The 24,655-nt window shown below is 37.1% G+C and overlaps 1 protein-coding gene across 1 annotated transcript in view; it reads left to right on the top strand.

Moving 5' to 3' along the window:
- The window catches only part of MRC1 (mannose receptor C-type 1), an 89,209-nt gene that overhangs the window by 13,247 nt on the left and 51,307 nt on the right, over positions 1–24,655 (top strand). The window contains exons 3-7 of the mRNA XM_004425326.3: positions 1,490–1,663; positions 5,083–5,247; positions 12,967–13,080; positions 16,901–17,047; positions 21,477–21,659. Coding sequence (XP_004425383.2) covers positions 1,490–1,663; positions 5,083–5,247; positions 12,967–13,080; positions 16,901–17,047; positions 21,477–21,659 — 783 coding nt within the window. The remainder of the gene's footprint in view (positions 1–1,489; positions 1,664–5,082; positions 5,248–12,966; positions 13,081–16,900; positions 17,048–21,476; positions 21,660–24,655) is intronic.

Below are 24,655 nucleotides of genomic sequence, written 5' to 3'. Positions count from 1 at the left end.
ATTAAGAGTGGCATAATTATTTCTGAATCTAGCATGTTCCTTATACCACATATGATTGGGAAAACTAGTCTTGTAACTTAGGGGAACAAAAGCTAGAATCGCATTTTAAAGTTACTAACAACCTAATTGGCAGAAAAGTAATTTTGAGGTAATTGAAAATAAACGTAGCTTTTAAGGAGAACTGGGTAAGTACAGGAGTAAAAGGAAGGAAAGGGGTAGCAACTTATATTTATTGTGCTCTTAATATACATTAGGTGCTGTGCTACATGTTTTGCAAACTTTATATTTTCTAAATGCCTTCTAAGAAGTCTTTAAGAAATTTTTAAAGTCATAGAATCTACACAACTTGATTAAGAAAAGAATATTGCTACCTAGCACAAATTCAGAAAATCAACTGGTGGCAAGAGGCTAAATACTTCAATGTAGAGTGTTGTTATCTCCCAAAGGGGTGTCCTTACAAAGACAGAGACTTTAAACATAGTGAGAATTTAGCCAGGTGAGTGGTTTGGTTGTCAATAGAGATATGAGCTTCTTTAATCTTTTTGGCTTAAGCCAAACCATAACCAACAATGATTCTGTATTTGTTTCAGTTTTCCTTTCTAGGTGAACCCAGAGCTCCCCCTCACCTTTTTTTTTTTTTGTGAGGAAGATCAGCCCTGAGCTAACATCTGTTGCCAATCCTCCTCTTTTTGCTGAGGAAGATTGGCCCTGGGCTAACATCCGTGCCCATCTTCCTCCACTTTATATGAGATGCCGCCACAGCACGGCTTGACAAGCGGTGCATCAGTGTGCCTGCAGGATCCGAACCCTGGGCCGCTGAAGCGGAGCTTGAGGACTTAAGCGCTACGCCACCGGGCCAGCCCCCTAGAGCTTCCCATTTTGATCTGTTTGAACTCAGTTTTTAAAAAGGCAAATATTGATTGTAAATGGTATCTGATAGTTTTGGGTGATTTCTTTCCATAATGTGGATTAGAGAGTGATGCCAAAATTCCTACCCTTTCTCACAGCCATTGTTGAGGGACTCAAGTGAAGGCTGGCTTGACAAGAAGTAGTTGGAGGGATTTAAATTTTGACTGTGTGTTTGAGTTACACAGCTATAAGATTATTTTTCAATCTGGAGATTCAATATTTCCATGATTCCAACCAAGAGGAAGGATGGCCTCTTCTCTGTTTTGAAGGAAATGCAGAAGTCAAAGGTGGCGTCTCTTGAGCTGATTACTTTTGCCTCACAAGAGGAAAGAAGAAAGTCTGTTCCAAAAGACAGCAGAAATGAAGTGATACTAGAGTTATTCCTATGTGAAGACTCTTGCATATACCCAGTAAAAGAGTAGGGGGGAGGGAGAAGAGAAATAAACAGGAATCTCCTGCGTGGGGACATCAAGTGTGATCAGAGGAGTAAGACCAGTTCTTTTGGTGTGCTTCTCATTGGAAAGTCAATGTTCAGAAACATCACTTATATTCTAAATGCAAGTCAATATGTCTCTTCTAGCCATGTACACACTACTGGGCAATGCAAACGGAGCAACCTGTGCATTTCCATTCAAGTTTGAAAACAAGTGGTATGCAGATTGCACAAGTGCTGGGCGATCAGATGGATGGCTCTGGTGTGGAACCACTACAGATTATGACGTGGATAAGTTATTTGGATATTGTCCATTGAAATGTAAGTTACTTTATCATCAAGAAAATTTTGGCGCCTTTAGTATAGCAACAGAGCGACAACACCTTGCATTTGTCTAGAACGTTTCTTTTTCCCAAAGTTATTTCACATTTATTATTGCATCGTACCCCATCACAACCCATTACAGATGTCATTGTCCCATTTTATAATGGAGAAAGTGATCCATGTTGGCTGAAGACTAGAACACGGATCTTCTGACTCAGCCCCGGGCTGCATCAAATGACCCGTTTGTTTTCACCAACTACTTTTCTTCGACTTCCACTGTGACTGTCAGTTATTTTCTAAGACTTTAGGTCAAATTATACTGTATATGATGCATATATACTTAATGCCAGAGGTAGGCATGCCATTCTCCAACCTGGAATAATTTTCCCTTAAAGCAAAATAAGTGGCATTGTGTTATATTGCTAGGAAGAGGTCAGAACATAAGAATGCTTGGTGCTCTTCCCACGCTCAAGAGTCTATAAAGGAAGAGTGTTAGCAGGCTTTGGGTGGGGTGGAGGAGGGCATCAGCTTTGGAAGGCAGGGATGGGCTGGAGAAGGAGAATCTTTGCTTCACTTTCCATATGAGCCCACATCCTCCTCCTGCTGCCAGCTACCCCTTCTTTAACTTCCCTCTAAACTTCTTACCCCCCGACCTCCTGCTGCTTCAGACCTTATGGATCAGAGTAGCTCCTGTTTTCTGCTCTTCCCCAGAACTCTCTCTCCTGCTGTCCTGCAAAGGGGCGGGTGCAGGGGAAGAGTCTCAGATGCAGTCTGGGATGATTGTGAGGCTGTCTGGACTGCAGCAGCCTTGCTCACAACTCAGCTGTCGGGACCACACATCCACACACAATCACATTCGTCCAAGCACAATTGTAAAACAATCCCACTTACAAAAAGATTTTAGTTTGTCAAGTTCAAGCCAGAATTCCAAGAAGCGTGCTTATTTATCTCTTGATTTACAATCCCTAAACATCTCACTAAAAATAAAATTGATTTCTCAGCCCCATATGTTATTGTAATTCTCTTCTGTGTGTAGTCCCTGTGTGCTGGCTGAATACACACAGAAACTCATAGGCTTCCCCTTCATAGTGACACTGCTCTCCCATAATATATTAGCCTCTCTTATAGCAACCTGTAGAGGTTTCTTAGGGGTACGGATCTCCTGGGTCCAACTATAGCATCCTGCACTTAAGTGGTGTTGGCAGAGGGATTGTTGGATGCATGTATGATTTAATGGATCATTAAATGGAGGATGAATGACGAGTCACTAACTACAAAGAAAACTCAGAACTGTGGAAGGATATGTGTTGGAGGGGTATCCTGAGTATGCCCCAGAATATCATCTTTTAGTCTCCTTGCTTCTCATTTATGGCTTCAAAACCAAATTATATATATTTCCTGTTAAATGTAAAAGTAGAATAACTATAGAAAATTTTAAAAATTGTTTGATTTCAGTATGCATTAACATTTCAAAGCACGTTTTATACATTTCACGCCTTTCTTGAAGGGCTTTGCAATTTCCCTACCTATTTCATTTTCCTTACTTTGTGTCTCTTTCAAAAGAACATTTTATTTTATATTAGCCTTAAACTAGCAGATCCAATACAGGAAGATGAGATATCAGTTATTGACCTACTGACACTTAATATATGCCCTTCATTGTCCTCTGCATTGTTTATTGTAATGTTTTCCTTCTATTTAGACATTTGTTTTCAAGTATGAGAACAGGAAAAGGAAGAGACCCCTTTCTCTCAATTCTCCATAGCTTGCAACTTTGGCTTCCAACAACGGTTGTGTTGGTTTACTGTGGGAATTTGAACAATTTGGGGAGATGTCAAGTCAGCAAAACTGTACATTCATTGAGAAATAGATTTTAATTTCTTGATTTAAAATGCAAAAATACACTTTCTTTAAATGGAGAGAAGAATCAAATTGCATTACCTTCTTTGGCCATTTATATCCCTTTCTCCCATTCCTGGACAAGAAAACAATACCTTCTTTTTTTTTTTCTTAATTTCTAACATTTTCTACCATACTATAAGCAAGATCTCAAAATCCCTAAAAATATTTATTTAAAACATCTCCATCTTCAAATACACCTCAACCCAGTCTCGTTTGAATGATCCCACTTACGTGGAGAAAAATCTATTTGGATGTTAGTAAAGTCTCAGATCATGATAATTTAAGTTTCACATTACTAATTCAAATTTATTTTTTATATAAATCATATAATGATTTTATAGTTAAAACATCTTAGAAGTTTCTAGGCTGTTGCCTGAATGAAATGTTGGTATAGTTTTCTTCCTCTTTGTTGTGACATGAGACCGCAAGTTTCATATCACAGTGTGTGGTATGTGTATGAAAACATCATTTCCTCATCAGATACAAAGAATCATAGCAGCATAGGCTATATGTTTATGGAAAATGCCCAATTTCTTAGTAAGTTGAATACTTCTTAGGAAATTTGAGAAGTTATACAATCCTTTCTCTTCCTTACAGATAAATGAAAAGATTACTACCTCACATGACTTCTAAGTAGAATTTTATATTATTAAAAAGACAAAAGAGAAAGTTTCATAACATGAAGCATACAAAAATGTTTCATTTGCTGACTGATTTCCCAAACATCTTATACGTAAAATGATATGAATAATCTATCTATATTATTGGCCTTTCATAGAGTATAGCCAACTTTATAGAATATATTGGGGACCATAAAATAGCAAAGGAAAAAATAAACTTAAATAATTATTTTTTACTCTGAAGGAAGAAAAACTAACAATCAGAATCTACTATTGCCAGGAGCTACCTATATTGAGTATATTCTACAGATGAGAAGGTGAGGCACTGAAACTTAACAATTTAAGGTCAAACCACTAATGAACGACAGAGCTGGCTGCAGGTCCAGGTTAGTCTGTCTGTGGAGAGCATGACCTTTCCCTCTAATTCCTGTGTCTTTGGTCTAAAAAGACCAAACTAGAATGTGCAGGCAAAATATCCACTTGCTGAGAGAAGACGTATATTTCTTTTCTCTTCTCTCTTCTATTTTTTTCTAGATTAAGGAAGTTGGCTGGTATCTCTATTCTTGCTTAGTTCTTTTATTTGCTGCACTTCCCAACTCACCTGATCCCCAATGTCCCAATGGAAAAATAGGGAGGTAACGCCTCCCTTTCTTCCTTTAGGTACATGAAAGAGGTTGGATGTGGCTGATCTTTTGAAAGTTCCCACTCTTCATTTCAAGGGTGAAGAAAATCTCATAGGCACTTTGAAAATAAGTAAAAGGGAAAAAAAAGAAAAGAATGGAAAAGAAATATAGTGCTTTGGGCAATCATGCTAGTAGGATCGTTTAAAAATATTGTTCACTGAAAGTCTTTTCTATGCATAATGCAGCAAATTCCATTTGACTTCTTTTACAGTTGAGGGCAGTGAAAGCTTGTGGAAAAAAGATCCGTTGACAGGCGTTTCCTACCAGATAAACTCCAAATCTGCTTTAACTTGGCAACAGGCGAGGAAGAGCTGCCAACAACAAAATGCCGAACTCTTGAGCGTCACAGAGATCCATGAGCAAACATACCTGACAGGTAATGACATGAAAAGAAAACAAAGTTGTAAGTAAGATCATTGTTATTTTATTTTATTTTTTTTGTGAGGAAGATTAGCCCTGACCTAACATCCGATGCCAATCCTCCTCTTTTTGCTGAGGAAGATTGGCCCTGGGCTAACATCTGTGCGCATCTTCCTCTACTTTATATGCGACGCTGCCACAGCATGGCTTGACGAGTGGTGTGTTGGTCTGCGCCCAGGATCTGAACTTGTGAACCCTGGACCACCGAAGTGGGGCGTGCACACTTAACCACTACGCCACCAGGCCAGCCCCGTTGTTATTTTATTTTTACATAGTTTAACTTAAAAGTGGACAGCACCAGTGATTATAGACATCATGATGGAGTGAGTCCCTAAGCAGAAGGTGCAGAGAGTATGACAAATTTGCACCCTGAAAATGACACCCAGGATGGCTTCATCTCAGGAGCCAACTTTATGACAGTCTCTAGAACCTACGCTGAGAATTCTGAGGATTAATCTGGGCTCAGAGTGGAAAAGGCCACAATCAATTAGTGATGCTGCTTTTGGACACAAGGCAGGGGTACCGTTGCTGGTCACATACACCGGGTCTAACCTGAAGCCAGTGGTGTTCCATTAGCATCACAGAATTCAAAATGATAAAATGGAATGCCGCCACCACGAGCAGGGACAGAGCAAGAGCTGCTCCGAAACTCTGAGTCCCTTTTGCCTCCTGTATCTCAAACTCCCAGACTCTACAGGTTTTCAGGTCTTATTGATACTCTTTCCTCGATATGTTGTTTGTTTTCTAAGCTTCTGTTCTTATAGGATTGTGAAGATGAAAAGAGCTAATGATTGTTTGAGATGGGAGTATCTGTTTTAGCCTATGAAATCCACACTTGGGGAACAGAGAGATTAGGACCACAAAGGAGTGTGGGAGAAAAGGCAACCCCAAGTCCCTGTTCCAGAATCTCCTCCCTCCAGTTCACCCTGACACTGCTACCAGGTCAACATATCTCTGATCCTATGACTGCCATGTTCAAAAAACCCTTAGTGGTTTCTCATTGCTATCAAATAATTAACAAAACACCTTTACCTGACGTTAAAAGGTGTCATCTGTCCGCTGACTCCTGTTCCCCTTCATGCATTTTGCAGTCTTGACAAAACAGAAGTTTTGTGTTCCTCGTCTATGTCTCATACTTTCTCACCTCCCCATCTTCTCCCATGCCATTTCTTGTACCTGGAGTTCCCAAAATTTTATACAGTTGAAATGTAATCTTCTCAATTTCCATCTGCATTTCTCGTTATTTGTTTACCACTTTTAGGATAGTTGCTTACATATATGGCCCACTTCCCCTACCAGGCTATAAATATGTTCACTTATTTTTTGTTCATTCATTCATTTGTTCATTCATTCATTCAGCAAGATGGCTGGTATCTGTGTGGGAGGCATTATGCTAGGGCCTAAAGACACAATGGTGACCAAAGCCGGCCATGTCCTGACCACATGGAGCTTGAAGTCCAATGGGGAAAACAAACATAAACAAACAAACAAACAAATACAAATGATAGCCAGGGCCATGAAGAAAGCAAACTGAAGGCTGTGTGGAGAATGGATTAGAGGGCAACTGGCTGAAAATGAGGAATGTCTTGTGAATATTTATGCCCCCTCTTTAAGGAGATTCACATAGAACCTTCCAAGGAAGAGAGTCTTCACGATGGTTGCTGATTGACAAATGATGATACAGCACAATATAAATAATTATCTAGAAATTCAGCCTCATGTTTGGACAAGCAGTCAGTTTCTGGCAGGAAGACAGTCAGTGCAGTGGTTCTTAAATGTGAAGTTGTTTATTAATCACTAGGGAACTCTGTCAAAGTGAAGATGCCCGGGCACAAACCCCAGAGATTCGAGATCAGTAGGTGGGATGTGGGGCCCAGGAATCTGAATATTACCAACCTTCCAGGTGATTCCAGGTCAAGTGGTTGGGAGACCACACTTGGCAAAACACTATGTTAGTACCTCCTATGTCATTGATGACCGCAAATTCCACCTGACTAGACACTAGGCAGCACAGTGCAGGGGTAAAGACAACAGATTGGAGCCAGACTGCCTGGGTCCCAGCTCTGTGAAGCTGGGGGTGGGGGTTGGGGGGTCATCTGAGGCTTCTATGCCTCAGTGACTTCGTCTGTTAAAGGGGAGTGTGTGAACCAATACAACAGATGGAGTCTGTTCCCCTGCTTGGCCTCATCTCCTAGGACTTCCCTTTTTCCAACTCTTTCCGGATGATACCATTCATCAACCGGAACACATTTCTCCTATAAGTTATTATTATTATTTTTTTAAATTGAATGTGAAGTTGTTTATTGCATCCTATTTTTGGTGGAAAAAATGTAACATACATTTATTTAGCACAACCTTGTGAAATACGCAAAGTGTAACTGCTAAGAAGCATTTTTCTACCCCTTGTCCATTTCTGAGGACTAAGCTGTGAATTGTAATGAAGTATTCTTGCAATAGTTGGGCACCAAGTTTAACATTTATTAATTTTCTCCTTTCAGCATAGGCAGCAACTCACCATTTTCTTTCCTTTATTATTAAGGAGATTGACGAGAGAAAAGCAATCTGATCTCACTGTGTATTCATAAACTCAGAGAAAGGATTATGCCTCAATCTGCTCAATTATTCTGTTTTATGTTGGTTTTGGGGCCTTTCTAATATCGAGACAAAGTATTAGAGTGATTAGTACTTACAACCATGTATAAAAATAAGGAAAAAGACAAGGAAGGGCAGGAAGAGACAAAACCAAATCCATGTAGATGGTTACGGCATAGAAAGAAAGCATGATTTAAGACAATCCTGGTTTTATTTGTGTACATTGGCATGGATGACAGAAAAATCTATTAGAGTTGAAATGGTTTCAGTTGGCTTTTTTTATTTTTAGGAAGAAATCTGTGGGCTGTATTATCTCGACTCTTCCAAATTTTACTTGTATTTTGGCTTTCTGGAAGCCAAGGGACAGAGTACAGTTTGCTTTTTAAGTCTCTTCACCGGCTGCATAGACGAAAGAGGTGATATGGGCAGGACAGCAGCTCTGCCCAGCTCCAAACTCATTTGCCGGTCCCTGGCTCCGCTTTCAGGCCCAGGCTGCAGGAAATGCTTCCCTAATCAGCAAGTGCTATTATTGTGTCCCTCAGGAGAGCAAACAAACCCTAAGAGATTCAGAAGCTGAGTTTACCTCAGTCACTGACTTGAACCTTAGCCAAGCTTCCGGAATTTTAGTCAGCAAGTTTTAACAGTAATCTGGATAAGAACGACTTCTCTGATGAGATTTGTAATATTTCCTGCTTTTCTTTAAGTCCAAAATATCATGCATTAGCGGGAAAAAAAGGCTGATGGGGAATTTAAAAAATAAAATGGAATTTTGTGTTTTGGGGAGGGAAGGTATTCATGACATTCAGGATTTATTGAGATATATGGGAAGAATCTAGAAAACAACGGTGTGGGTAGGAGATTGTGATCTACTCCATTTTGGGAAATATGCCACTAAAATTAAAAAAAAAAAACCCTCAACCACAAATAGTTATACATTTAAAATAAGGCTTCTTTTATGTGAGGATTTTGAGCAGTAAAGATCACTTTTTAAAAATATGTAAGCTTGTTTATGACTCAGGTCAAATTAGCTGTTATTTATTGAAGAGTTGCTATGTGCTAGACACTGGGCTTTATTTCTAAAGCTCACACCAACCTCCTAAATAAATATTATTGTCCCCATTTAATAGATGAGATAACAGACTAAGAGGGAGAAGCTAGAAATTTGCCTAACGCCTCATGCCCAGAAAATAGCTGAGTTGGAATTCAGTGCTGTCTTTCCATTTCACTCTGCTGGGGTCTCACTCACAGAATAAATAAGGATCTGGTGGTCCCCAAAGCACTTGCTGCAGGAAATTTACTCTAAACTGGCAATCAGATTTCACCCTTATCTGCAGGGCTAAATGCTTCTGCCCAGCAGCCCATTGTTACATCACCCACAGTCATTCTATTATCTTCACTTCTGTTTCTACCCTCAAAAGTGTTGGGACACTCGCTTTAATTCTTAATTCCTGAATCAGATTTCTAACTACATACTGCATATGTGCAGGATTAGGATTTACAGAACTGAAATAAGATATAGGAAGTGAAATTTGGCTTCTTACTCTGTTTTTGCAGTTTCCTTTGGTGCTGGCTGAAAACCAGATCGGACCTTAATATAGAAAAGAAAATAAAAATACCAGTGGTATATTGGACATTAATACATCCTCTATTATAACTAAGTTCGAAAGTAGGTATATAACCATTTTAGGCAATCCCTGCAGAAAAATTAAAAATTAAAAAGTTGAGCATGTGGAATTGATGCTTTGTATAGTAATACTAAAAAAATTTGGTCTGCTCTTTTATAAAATTACAAAGGCACATTAGAGAAAAAGAATTCATGGATGACGCTCATCTGCTTTAAGTGATATATTTAACATGAAGTTTGAATTTTGTTTTTAGATCACACTTTTTCCCAACCCTAGTTCAACATGGAATAACAATAATAATAATAGCAATAACTTACATTTTGGGGGCATGTAAGGTACGTTAGGCCCTGTTTTAAGAAGTAATAATTAATTTAATTCTTCCAAAGAATCGTAGAAGTACGTAGTGCAGATGAGGAACGTGAACAGATAGATAATTCCCTTAAAGAGTGATCATAGCCTTTCTCATCATGTCAAAGAATAATCTAATTAAGCAACCTCAGACAAAACCTACTTAATTCCTCCTACAACCAGTGAATTATTTCTAGTTTTGAAAACTTAGACATGCTTATTTTCTTAACGGATAAGTTTTAAAAATACCAGAGTATGTATTTGATTTGGGGAAAGCTATATTTAACATTTTGAAATGCTATTTTCATCAGCACTTCCTCTAGTATACTCCTCTGCAAGTATAGAGATAATCATTATTCAAGTTAGTACGACTTGAAAGAATTTATGGAAAAAACTATCCAATGTTCAATAGTATTTAATAGAGTAATTATTAACATAAAACATAATATCAATGTGACACTGAGCCCAGAGTGACATTGCTAAGGGACAGATTGGTAGATGGGTATCTCCTCCTGATATATTATAAGTTATCTATTTATATGAATGAGGTGAGACCACACTTTTTACTTGGTTTCTTTAACTTATCTTAAAGAGACATAAGTAATAAGATAGTACTCAAAATAACTTTAGTAACTATATGTAAAATAATTAATAAACTAAAAGGAAGCCATTGATGAGGTGAATAAGTATAAAATTGATACAATATGAATGAATTTTTATCACTTCACTATTATTATTATTTTATTTATTTATTTATTTTTTGGCGAGGAAGATTGGCCCTGAGCTAACAACTGTTGCCAATCCTCCTCTTTTTGCTTGAGGAACATTGTCCCTGAGCTAACGTCTGTGCCAGTCTTCCTCTATTTTGTATGTGGGACGCCGCCACAGCATGGCTTGATGAATGATATGTAGGTCTGCCCATGGGATCCGAATCCACAAACCCTGGGCCACCCAAGTGGAGTGCATGAACTTAACCACTACACCACCAGGCCAGCGCCCATTATTTTTTTTTAACAAATGCGGTCATCTTGATGGTGCTCATCCCAGAGGCTTAAGACCATAAAAATACAAAGATTTCCCCTTTTGATAATATCATTTCATTGGCATCCCTTTATAATAAATATTTCTATTTTTTGGTAAAATTCCAACTTTGGAGAACCAAATGCTGCATCTTCACAGGTGACAGGAATGAGTTCTGGGATGGGCTATTATTTGGAAGAGGAATAACATGCATCAGTTAAAAATTGTTCTTTATTTAAAGATGCTCTAACATTTAAAGTTATCTAGAAGGGGCATTATAATAGTAGCTCACAGGCAAACAATTTCAACAGGGATTGAATCCACTGGAAAAACCAAATTGAGCCCTGGGTTCCAATCCTGATCCACTAATCCTCTGCCTCATTCTCCTCAAGCTTCTTAACCTCCCAGCCCTCAGTTTCCTCGTCTGTAAAATGAAGGAATTGGACTAGATACCTCCCAAGGTATCGGAAGTGCCTAAGTGCAAGAGCTGTGCTAACTTAAACTATTTTCCTAGAACACTTGCTAAAAATAAGTGAATCTGAATCAATTAATTTTTACATGCCAGTATTTAATTTCATCCCATTTTTACTTTATTACTTTATTTATAGAAACCACACACTAGGTTTACTTTTCAGCAAATACCTCCAGTATTGAATTCAATTCAGTTTATTAAGCATCAACCTAATTCAGTTTATTAATCAATATCAACCTAATCAATATCCTCAAGTGAGTTCTCTGTTTGCAAGTACCTCTCTGCCAGGTGCTGAATAAATTCAGTGCAACATTCAGGTCACATGATCTCTAAGAAAGTGATCCATGCTTTTATGATATTGGGTGCAGTAAATGTGAGAGATGGTTTTTTGGCATCCAATTACTGTAACCTCTATTCATTTGAATTTATGACATAATACGTATATATATAAGCTAATGAAAAATTGAGGAAAATGTTAGTGACTTTGAGATAGCTCAGTTGGTTACATCAGAGCTATAGAGTCTGGGCTTTGGTGTCATAAGAACCTGGGATCAAATTTCGGCTCTGCCATTTGTTAGCTGCACACGTTATCTCAAGTCTTTGAGTGGCAGATTCCTTGTCTCTACCGTGGAGGTAACAGTACCTAATCATAGTTGGTGAGGATGAAATGAGCAAATAAAGTGCTCTGAATACAGTAAGTGGTAATTCTCACCATCAAAAAGATTTGACTGGGGAATATATTCTAGAGTGAACTGTACATATAAATTGGTCCATTTATGTTTACCGGCACATACAGACACTTAAGGTTGGTATTTTATTAAAGCCAAACGATAGTTTTCTCTTTTATTAACTCTTTTTATCAACTAAAAAGGATTTAGAGAGAACAGAGAATGTATGTTTTTTAAAAAGATATGGGTAATAACAGATTAGAGTGTGAGGCTCATATTGCTTGTTTTTTTAATTCCACACCAGGCGTAGCACAGAGTTTGAAACATTGTAATTATGATATATTAACTGCCTAAATAAAGTGTTGTTCATGTTAGCATAAACATTTAGTGTTTAGAATTTAATCCTCATCTTAATGAGAAGAAAATTTGTTTTTTTAAATGTCATAAAATATAATTCTTAGAATAAGTTCTGAAATATGAATTGGGGTAATGACTTATGAGAGTGATAGATTTAAATGTTTATTAAGCTTTTTTTGTGATAGAAAACTGACTTTTACACAAAATAAATCTTGTTTTTACTCTAAAATGAAGCAAAAATATCATTATTTGGTCATAGTCAAATAGAATCTTATCCAAATTAGAAGCACGTTTGTAATATCCTAGGGGAGTAGTCAAGATGGTGGGGGCTGAAGCAAGTCAGATCTGGGTTAGAACCTTAGCAAGAATCTTGCTAGCTGACCTATGCTCGCTCACCTTAGTTCTTTATCTGCCAGTGGAGGTAGGAGTTGTACTTAACTTAGGTTGTTAGGAGACTCAAAGGAGAAATGTTTGGTGTGATTTTTATTACTTCCTTTGAATACATTTTGATTCAAGCACTGAATTCTGAATTTGATTTCACTGTCTTTTCTGAATGTCAGTTTTGTTTTTGTTTTTGCTTTTTTGTAATATAGGATTAACCAATTCCTTGACTTCAAGACTGTGGATTGGACTTAACAGTCTGAGTTTTAACAGTGGATGGCAGTGGAGTGATGGCAGTCCATTCCGATATTTGAACTGGTTACCAGGTAGACTTAAACTTGTCTGTGTTTGAATTCATCTAAATTTAATTCATCTGGATGCCATGGAGACCTTCATCATCTCTCATGCAGATCTCAAAGAGAAGAATTGGGAGACTTCATCAAATACAGTCCATTTCTCACCTTGCTTTGAAATCTGCCAACTAGATTTGAATAGACTAAAACTGTAAGGTTACACCAGCTTCCAGGGATTAAGACTTGTCTGGCAGGATTATTACACAAATCAATACAGGTTTCTCTTAAAGTAGATATTCTCAGGTATCCTTGATGTGCTAGGTATTATATTCAAAATCAAATTTCGTAGCTACTCCTAACCATGATTTTTTGGATTCCAGCATTTTACTCTATACCTCTATACTTGATTTTGCATCAGCCTTGTCATCATCCTTGATAGGATTATCCAACATCTATTTGCAAAGCTTGACAAGGTGCTTTCAACTTTCTGTATGACTAACCTTTGAATCTTTTGTCATTATTTTTTGAATTTTATCATGTTCCAATTGAAAGTGCTTATATATATGATATATATTTGTGATATATATAATATATAATGTACATACTATATTCAAGGATTTTATACATATTTATACTTACACACACACACATTATGAATTTAAGAGAACTTAAATTATTTTGGGTGGGGAATTTCTCATTATCTTGAGCCATGAAATATTTGCAATATTTCTATCACTGTCATAATGACCTTAAGGTCTACATTAACATCATTTTCTCCTGTATTTAATCTAATAGAGTTGGATTAAAAATAATATTTCTGTCACAGATTATAATATTCCATACTAGCATAAAATTCATTAGCACTTTGGTTGGTAATTTGTAGTTTGGTTGTAGAAGAACACAGGTAGGGACATGGGCATGGCTTCAACAGCTTTCTACTTTTTCGGAGAACAGAAAATGATCTGAACTACATTGTCATAACATACAGGTAACAGCATAAAAGGAGACTAAATAATAAGTTTTACATATACAGCAATTAGTCAGAAAAAGCAAAAAGACCAATGATGACAAAAAATTTTCATCTTATTCACCAGTACCAACTGGTGTTAGTAGCTGCTTGAGGCACTCTGTTGAGTATGATTCCAGCCTGACCCCCTCTCCCCCACCCGTATACTGATCATGGTTTATTGGGAAAGAGTGCAGTTAATGATTAGTGATGTCTGCTGTGAGTGTGGGAAAGGAGAGGACTAGCATGAGGGTCACATCTTCATTTACCAGTTCTGCTATGGAAAATGCTGAAGTGGTGTTTTTTCATATGGCCAGACTTCTTTTTTAAAGTCATTGAATGGTTTTTGCATTTGGCTTAGAGAATTAAACTCTCCATTTTCTATATTATTATTATTATTATTTTTTGTGAGGAAGACCAGCCCTGAGCTAACATCCATGCCAATCCTCCTCTTTTTGCTGAGGAAGACTGGCCCTGGGCTAACATCCATGCCCATCTTCCTCCACTTTATGTGGGACGCCGCCACAGCATGGCCTGACTGCGGTGTGCGCCCGGGATCCGAACCTGGGCCGCCAGCAGCAGAGCACGTGCACTTAACCACTACGCCATGGGGCCGGCCCCTGCATTTTCTATATTATTGACTTATGCTATTAAAAAAATGAAAAACTTCAGTGAAGTAATATTCAGAATAGATGCTAAAACATGAGAAAGAATCTTTAGAGGATATAATTTGGTTTAAATTGATTAGCTTTTACTATGAAATTCCACTTTCAACACATGATGCTTACAGGGCTGTCACTAGAGTCTTGCAATGGAAATCAGCTCTATTTTCCTTTGGAACATGGGAAGTAAACATTGCTGCAGGGACGCAAGATGTCCTTTTTTTTTTTTTTGCTGAGAAAGACCGGCCCTGAGCTAACATCTATTGCCAATCCTCCTCCTTTTTTTTTTTTCCCCTTTTTCTCCCCAAAGCCCCAGTAGAGAGTTGTACGTCATAGTTGCACATCCCTCTAGTTGCTGTATGTGGGACGAGGCCTCAGCATGGCCGGAGAAGCGGTGCGTCGGTGCGCGCCCAGGATCCGAACCTGGGCCGCCAGTAGCAGAGCACGAGCATTTAACCGCTAAGCCACGGGGCCGGCCCCAATAAGATGTCCTTTTTGGTGGGTGAGGATTTGATTTGTCTGCCGATTCACTCAGGCAAATTAAATTGGAGAACACCAGTTGGGCTCAATCAGATCACTAGACAATAATAATCATTTATTAGGATATTAGAGATTATTCTTTACTGCTTAATTATTGTACAACATTAGGCAGGTCACTTTATTTATTACTCAACTTGGGGGTGATTGTTGTAATATTTAAGCACTTGCATTCTAAGAGTTCAGTGAGAAAATATGGGGTTAACTTTGGTGAAGGTGAGAAATGTTAACTGGAATATTATTGAGAAAGGAAAAGAAATGCCCTTCCTTATTAAGCCAAGTTCCTGAGAAGTAGGTGCAAGTTTAAATCACCTTCTGAAATGGTAGGAGAGTTTCTTCAACCTAAATTTAGAAACCTTGAGGAATATTAGAAGTTGTTATTGTATAAATTGTTCAGTCAAGCGTTCAATAGAGTACTTACTAAGGAATGCAACTATTGAAATACATTCACATTTGAAGTGAGGATATTTATATAAATGATATAGAAGTGTGAATTCAAATATATAATAACTATGGTAAGCATTAAAGACCGCTAATGATATATTAAAGATTGCAGTGGTGTTATATCGGTAAATAAATGTACAACATGGTTTACTAGTTAATGTATTAATTAATAACCAATAGCTGTAAAACGTATTATTGTTTCTTGAAAGTTTCTTTCTGGTACTGACACCTTATCTGTTACTTCAGTTATACTGTGAATTTGGTCACACTAACAACACATTTTTAAAACATCTTCATCCGTATCACTAACGATTTTTTTCTTTGTGTGCTATTCAAGCAACTTTCAAAAATTCTTGACAAAGGCTTACGGAGCAGATAATATGATTCTCATCTTGCAGGAAGGGAAAGTGAGGTCCAGGTCCAGGTTGTATATGTCAAAGGTCACCACGCAGAGTCATTAACAAAATGTGGCTCATCACCCTGTCTTCAGGTGTGAGAGGGGGCTAGTTTTTAGAGCAGGGTTTTAAAATCATATGTTAAAGTAACGAAAAAGCGTGAGAAATGTGGTGTCAATGCGTGTATCCATTGCATTAGCAAAGTTGACTTCATGTGCTTCCTTAATCAGTTTCCCATAAGAAATGGAATGAGGGATTAGTTGTTAAAAATATTCTTTAATTAGCTGAGTTAAAAATCTTGAGAAAGAGTCTTAGTTCTGGGAGCACTTTATCAGCATTTACTATGGCATTTTGCTGCTTCTAGAGTCTCTCTCCTTGTCTCTCTTTCTTGTCTCCTCTCTCTAATTGGAGAAAGTTTTCCCATGTCCAGAAATTCTCTAGTCTGGTCCTCACAGTTAACTTGACATAATTTTTTTGGTAGGTATTTATAATGTTTAATATGGCTGATTTGGAACATCATATATTCTCTTCTTAGGCACCTCTCTATTATGTGTAACAACCCAGCGTGAAGATTGTTAGGTTTTAAGGTCTAGCTTTACTATTTGATATTGTGGGGGGAAAAGTTATTTCATAGAAATAAATATGTGTAATCAACATTTTAGGCATTGGAATGATCCCACAACAAGAAAACAAGTAGACACCCAACGTGTCTTTTGCTCTGCAGTCAGTAAACACTTATATTGGCTGTGGGGGCTTTCTACTGCTAATACCTATAATAGTCCCACTTTGATTTTTCCTTTTCCCCGAAGGAAGTCCATCAGCAGAACCTGGAAAAAGCTGTGTGTCACTAAGTCCTGGCAAAAATGCTAAATGGGAAAATCTAGAATGTGTTCAGAAACTTGGCTATATTTGTAAAAAGGGCAACACAACTTTGAATTCTTTTATTATTCCCTCAGGTAAGTGATCCCTTTGACCTGAAGTGTGTAAAATATTAGAATCTGAAGGTAAAATTGTGGCCTAGTCATAACTGTATGAAATGACAAGTTTTGTTGACAATTTATGGAGTAAACTTGATATCCCTACACAATTTCTTTTTGTTTATTACTAATACCGACATTTCCTGAGTGTGCTGTGCTGGTCAAGCATGTGCAAAGCCTTTGACAGACATCAATAAGAATTTTATCCTCACAGCAGCCCTATGAAGTGGGTATTATTATTCACACGTTCTAGATGGGGGAAAAGATATTCAGAGGGTATATAAAACTTGCACATGTGACAAAAGTAGAATCTAAGCGAGGAAATAAATATCTGAAAGGGCTGTTTTTATTATATCCTCACTATTTAAGGGTCTATTTGGCTCCAGTACTATTCAGTTTAACATCATACACTGAAGTCATCACAGAAATGGAATAAAACATCCCAAAAGTAGTAACTGAGTTTTGTATATAGGCTGGACACGAGAAAAAAATTCAATTAGGCTCCCTATTATAATTTTATAGAAGAATTAAACTACTAAGGCAAGAAGGCATCCTTTCTTCAAAGTGACAAAAAGGGAACAAACTACATTTTGTTAACTATCAGCTGTTTTTGGAGGGACACAATATTTTAAAGGAATTTATATATGTTTGTGTGTATTCTGCTTGGGAAATCTGATAGTGTGGCATTCTTGACTTTTTTCTCCTTGACTTTTAAAAGCAATTTCATTTATTTTAAAATATGTTGACATGGCTAGAAAGTCAAAAGGTACAAGATACTAAATAATAATATTTTCCTCCCACCTCTTACTTCTAACATCCAATTTCCCTCGCTGGTGAAAACTGTTTCTGGGTATATATCCTTATCTAGTTATTCTATCAATATATAAACAGATATGGTTATAATTATTTTTGTCTATTTCATACAAATGGCAGCATACTAAACATATATTTTTTACTTTTTTCACCTGGTAACAATTTTGAACCTCATTCTGTATAGTACATAAATAGCTTCTGCATTCATTTTTATGGCTGCACAATAGCCATTGCAGAGACCAAATTTTTTACCAGCCCCCTAATAATGGACCTTTAGTTTACTTCCAATTTTTTATTATTATAAACAATTCTACAGTGAATAACTTTATATACGTTATTTCACGCATGTGGTAATTCCTAGAAGGGGAGATATTGGATCAAAGAGTAGGTGCATTTTGCAATTTTAATAGATATAGATATGGCCAAGATCTCTAATGGATGTGGATGAAGATGTGGTTCTTGGATTTGATTATACTCACAGGGTCACCATTATGATTGTGGGCATGCCTCAGGGAGACCTCGATCATTTTGGTATTTCATCTCCTCTATTTCTCTCATTGGAGAAATAGTATAATTCTTCCTTCTTGGAAGAGCTCATACAGTTTTCCTTCAGAAGACTTGGAATTGCCACTTTTGGGAAGAGGAGAATTGTTGTCTATAGTTTCCCTGGTACAGGAGGCAGAATTCTGTAACTTGGCCTTGTTACTTAACCCCCCAGTTTTAGGTTCCTCATCTGTAAAATGAAAATAGTAATACCCATTCTTCCTGTGAACAATTGTTCATATTGTCAAGCACTCAGGACTGTTATTGCTCTGCTATGCCTCACCTTGCTTCACTTGCTAATTTTCACTTGACAGTGGTTTTTGAATTTCTCTAACTTCCTGGATTCATCTTTCTGCCTTATCTATAAAGTCAAATAATCCAGACCTTGCAAAAGCATATCAGAGATCAAATTATGCAGCACACATGATGGGTGACCCCTTTGGGCAAGAGTTCTACCTCGTACCCTGTTGGTCCCTGCAATGCTCCCTTTTTGTCCATCATTCCTGGGTCTCTAGAGTGGCACTGTCCAGTTCAGTAGCCACTTAACCACATGTGGCCGTTGAGAGCATGTAATGTGGCTAGTTCCAACTGAGATGTGCTGTAAGCATACAATAAATACTGCACTTCCAAGACTTAGCTTGAAAAGAAAAGTAAAATATCTCATTTATTTTTTATTGATTATATGTTGAAAGGATAATATTTTGGATATATTGGGTTAAACGAAATAAATTATTAAAATTAAATGGACCTCTTTCTTTTTACTTTTATTTAACATGGCTACTAGCAAATTAAAAATTATGTGCGTGGCTCACGTTTGTGGCTTACATTCTATTTCTATTGGACAGTGCTGTTCTAGAGGAACAAGTGATCTTTTGTGGCTGCCCCAGGGAACTCCTTTGTTGGTTGTTTCCATGTTTTAAAATATTTTTAAAGTTCCTCTGTTCAGTTTTTGAAGCCCTCAGCCTTTGCTGACATTATTTTCAACTTCCTAGGCAGCAAAATTAAAATATCCCACCAGAGGGCTCCAGAGCTATACTGACATATTTTTTTTTTATAACCACTGGCAGTGTATAGAATCTAAATTGTACTGAGGGATTAGAATTTTTAAAAATATTTTTTAATATTTATTTATTTATTTAGCATGTGTGTGTGCGTGTGTGTGTGTGAGTGAGGAAGATCAGCCCTGAGCTAACATCCATGCCAATCCTTCTCTTTTTGCTGAGGAAGACTGGCCCTGAGCTAACATCTGTGCCCATCTTCCTCCACTTTATGTGGGACGCTGCCACAGCACGGCCTGACAAGTGGTGCGTCCATGCGCGCCTAGGATCCGAACCCGGGCCGCCAGCAGCAGAGCACGCACACTTGCTACGCCACGGTGCCAGCCCCCTAGAATTTTTTAAAATGCACATTTTTCTATTACAATAATACAGTGTCTGGTCATCATAACTAACTGTTTACTTGAATGACTACTGTGCACAGAATCCTGGGCTCAAACAACGATGTTGCAGATAGTCCCAGCCTGTGAGGGAAAAAGGGACTGATTCTTTAAGTGAATCACAAAGGTACTCTATATTCAGCATTTACTAAGGCAGCACATTTGAGAACGTTTAACATCAAACATAAATATATATATTGATGTTCATTTAGTAATATAGTCCCTCTTTAAGCAAGGTAAGTTGTTAAATTGCTGTATGAGATAATATCCGTAAAATGGTAATCCTAAACTGCTGTATATCAAATATATGTTTTCCTCAACAAACATTCATTACACCTATCATGAGCCAGGCCCTATACCAGTTCTAGAGCATACAGGGATGAATAAGGTGACTCTCTGCCTTTAAACATCTTTACCTTCACTTACCCCATCTCATTAATATTACAGTATCTTCTTTTTCTTTCTCTTTTTTTTGCTGAGTAAGATTTGCCCTAAGCTAACATCCATTGCCAATCTTCCTCTTTTTTGGCTTGAGGAAGACTAGCCCTGAGCTAGCATCTGTGCCAATCTTCCTCCATTTTGTATGTGGGTCGCCGCCACAGCATGGCTGGCGAGTGGTGTAGGTCTGCACCCAGGATGCGAACCTGCAAACCCAGGCTGCCGAAGCCAAGCTCGCTGAACTTAACCACTATGCCATGGGGCTGGTCCCCTATTACAGTACATTTTTGTAATGTATAATCAAGTTATGAGATTGGACCACAACTATTAGTAGCAATAATTAGGGTGTTGGCCACTATTACCGGTTTAATTAAATAACAATTAAGTGGTGTTTGTAATTTACAGTCACATTATTGCAAATGTTTTCTAATTCAGAAGGACACAGTGAGGATGGGTAGTTTAATATTACTATTAGCATTAATATTATGTAAAGTTTTTACGTATGTGGATACTTCGGTTCATGTGCTATGACTTGCCCAAGATCACACAACTTGTATGGCAAATTCAGGTTTTGCCACAATATCCCATGTCATCTTTGGGAGCAAGTCAATGTGGTGGGTGGGTTCAGAGGCACAGGTGGGTGGCTCATGCTGCTGTGGCTTCAGAGACTTCTGGGTGGTCCCCCATCCCCACCCATTCTATTTCCTCTTTCAACACTAATCTTTCTCATGTGTATTGCCCCTCTTCTGAAGAATGACTGGGTCCCTAATGTCCGTAGAATAGAGGTAAATTGAAATCTTTTAAGGAATATGTTACATGTCAAATCTTTTGTGTCTGCAGGATTTACATAACAGATGCGTAGTACAGATTTGCTGATAAAATGCAGATAAAATGAGACAACCTCTTGCGTCTTAATGTGACTTGCTTATAGGTGCAATTTACAAAGAAGAAATTTCCCATTTAACTTTATTTTAAAATGAAAGATGGCTTCATATACTTTTTAGTCTAAAAGCAAACAGTCTAGTCTATCTTTTGTGAATGTCTGTGAAAAAATGAAAAATAAATATTATTTTTTTGCCTATAACTATGAACTTTTCATGTATAGAACAACAGAAGATATTGTTACAATTATAAAAAGGCCTCTCCTTTAAATGTATTCCAAACTCTTTTTTTTTCTAGAAAGTGATGTGCCTACTAACTGTCTGAGTCAGTGGTGGCCATATGCGGGTCACTGCTACAAGATTCACAGAGAGAAGAAAATCCAAAGAGATGCCTTGATTGCGTGTAGGAGGGAAGGTGGCGATCTAGCAAGTATCCACAGCATTGAGGAATTTGACTTTGTCATCTCCCAGCTGGGATACGGTAAGAAACTTTACATCAGTAATACATAATATGACTCTAGTCTTTCCCAATCTCTACCCATCTCTGGGAAATTTAATCATACATGTGAAAAATTTAATAACACCACATTCAAATTAATTCAATTAGCAATTTAATAAATATAATAAATATTAATCATGCCTAAAATATAAAAATTGTATAGATATTTAAAGCATTTTTATTTACTAAGAGATAATTTGATGTATTTTTATTTTAATATGTAATCAATTTATGAATAGTTATAAAAATATTATTTTTCTACATATAGTCTGGTTTCAGAGCAGTCTACCTTAAATTTGTTAACAATATTTCATTTATTGGAGTTATTTGTGTATGTATTTTCTTTTTTTTTTGGTAAGGAAGATTGGCCCTGAGCTAACATCTGTGCCCGTCTTCCTGTGTTTTGTATGTGGGATGCCCCTTGATGAGCGGTGTGTAGGTTTGCACCTGGGATCCGAACCCTCGAACCCTGGGCCGCTGAAGCAGAGCACACAAACTTAACCTCTACACCACCGGGCTGGCCCCCTGTGTGTTTTCCTTCTTAAGGCCTATATTTTCTCTCACAAGAAAGGTCTCTAAATAAACCATCTCATACTTTGGATTTTATTTTCTTTATTAACCTAGTGAGTGTGGCTAGAGTGTTGAGCAGTGAAAGAAATAGGATATTTTATTCAAGTGAGTAGGTGTTGGCCTAAATCTTCTAAAGAAATTTATTTCTCAATTTTAGCTAAATAATTTAAGAAATATATAGAATGTATTAACTAAAATATTGTGAAGTTTTCAAAAATTAGCCTATCGAAAAAAAAATGTGGATAAAATGAATTGGGAATGCTTACCCCGAAGAGGAGGAGGGTGAGGAAGAAGCTAATGATAATGGGCACTCAGCAGTACTTGATGATTAAATGATTATCATTTTCTGTTTCCAATGATGAGACTGCTAAATAGCTGCAGCTGTTCATTTCCAGCAAGCAAAACAAGAGGAAATGGATGGTGGTGATGGTGGGACTGCTTCCTGATGATGCTTATTGCCTGAAAATTCATAGCAGTGGGGGCAGGGGAGAGGAAAAAACAATTTACAAACAGATGAGAAAAAAAGAGTAATCGCAGAGAAAGATTGAAAAGACCCCAAACACTACAAATCCTAGAACCCGTGCCACATGGAATCCTTTCTCCTCTGCTTACCTCACGGAGTTTAGGACGCCATGATAATAGCCCACTGCAGCCTATAAACAATTTCTTGATTATTCTATATTTACCTATCCTGGAGAATTCAGACTAGGCAATAAGGCAATCAAAACTGATATATCTGAGTAATATCATGACATACAAGTCACTTATAGTAGGTAATAAGTTTTGCAAATGAATCGGTGGAAAACAGGTTAGTGAAGATGCTGTAGGGCTAAGGTGCAAATTTTGCTCTACTTTATATCACATGATATAGTAATAGGAGAACCTTATATGTTTATTGCTATAGTTATTTTGGGAAGCTGGATGTAAGTGTTGCTTTTAAATTCATCTTGAGAATTAGTAAGTTTTCACTAGCGAAACCTTCCCTTTTTTATTATTAATAAGAATTTATTTATTTAAAACAATAAAAATAATATTGGTAAAAGTAAAGAACAGTTATAAAATTAAAATTATTATTTCTAATTCAAAAGCCTAGAAAACCCTTTTTAGTTAGTTGAGATGATATGTTTTATATTAATCATGGATATACAGTGGATAAATTGCGACCCGCACACCTAAGCTGTGAATTACATCAACTAAGACACATTCCCTAACTGATTTATAAAAGCCAGACTAACAACTTTACACTCACATATTATGTATTTTCATAGGATCAAGATTGTGCTTAGGAATTACAAAAGATATAAGCGGAGAACAGTTTAGTGAGAAAAACGTTTATAGGAAACTCTTAATACTTTACTATAATTGTGGGACTTGGGAGTTTAGATTTTCATTGGTATATGAACCTAAATCCTTGAGGGGTACATGAGGGCATTTTGAAACCTATATTTGCTGCTCAAAAGGTCATGATCTGCCAAATTAAGTGAAAGGAAAAGAGGATCATTCTGGCAATGTCATTCACGCTTCATGGCGCTGGAAACATCTGCTGGGGTTGGCACCGGGCCAGTCAGAGACTTCTCCAAAAGCAAAGTTGAGTGACAACTTTTAGGAGGAAGAGACTAAACCATTTAGGGAAATTCCTATATAATGTGTCATTTTTCTCATTTTCTACTACAATATCATCTTTACAATCCCTTGGCAAGTAATTTTATTTTACTGTTTAGGAGAACATAAATCAAGCATTCATGATGGAATTCCCAGTAGTGCAAAATAAATAGATATTGAATTGTGTATTCTTTCATTTTTTTAAATTTGGAAATGTATATGTTTTTGGCCATGAAATCTTAGGCCTTCAATTTTGTCCCATTTTAGTTATGACATTTAGAATTTTTAGAATTGTAACTACTGATAATGTCAATATTGTTCATAGAATTTCAAAACAAAACAATCACATTTTATATCTATACCTGGTTGTTTTTGTGTTAACGTTTATTGGTTTTTTGGGTTATTTGATATTTCATAGTGAAAATGATGACATATTCAGTTATATTTAGAGACAAATAAATAAGTGCCAAATGTCAGGAGATAGCCCAACTCCTCAGTTTACGTATCTTCTTGTATAGATCATTATCAACTCTTATTACAATGATTGAGCTTTAACAGAAACACCTAGAATGTTCTTGATAGCAACATAGTCAGTAAAATAGAAGTGGTTTTATATTTTTATTATTTTAAAAAGTTCATAATGTTTAATAGTAGTCAAATGGATTTATATGTAAATGAGCTACCATATTTTCAACACTATGAGTGCAGTTGGTATGTGAGTTATTTATAACAAAAAAGAAGCTTCACAAGATAGAGGGGAATGATAGACCCAGCTTGACTTCGTTACAGCAACTCCCAGGGGATAT

This window comes from Ceratotherium simum, chromosome 32 (genome assembly GCF_057802395.1).
Source record: "Ceratotherium simum simum isolate JZ-2026a chromosome 32, ASM5780239v1, whole genome shotgun sequence".
NCBI classification, from domain to species: Eukaryota; Metazoa; Chordata; class Mammalia; order Perissodactyla; family Rhinocerotidae; genus Ceratotherium; species Ceratotherium simum.
The sequence above is the reverse complement of the archived record's forward strand: the minus strand, read 5'-3'. Positions and strand labels throughout refer to the sequence as shown.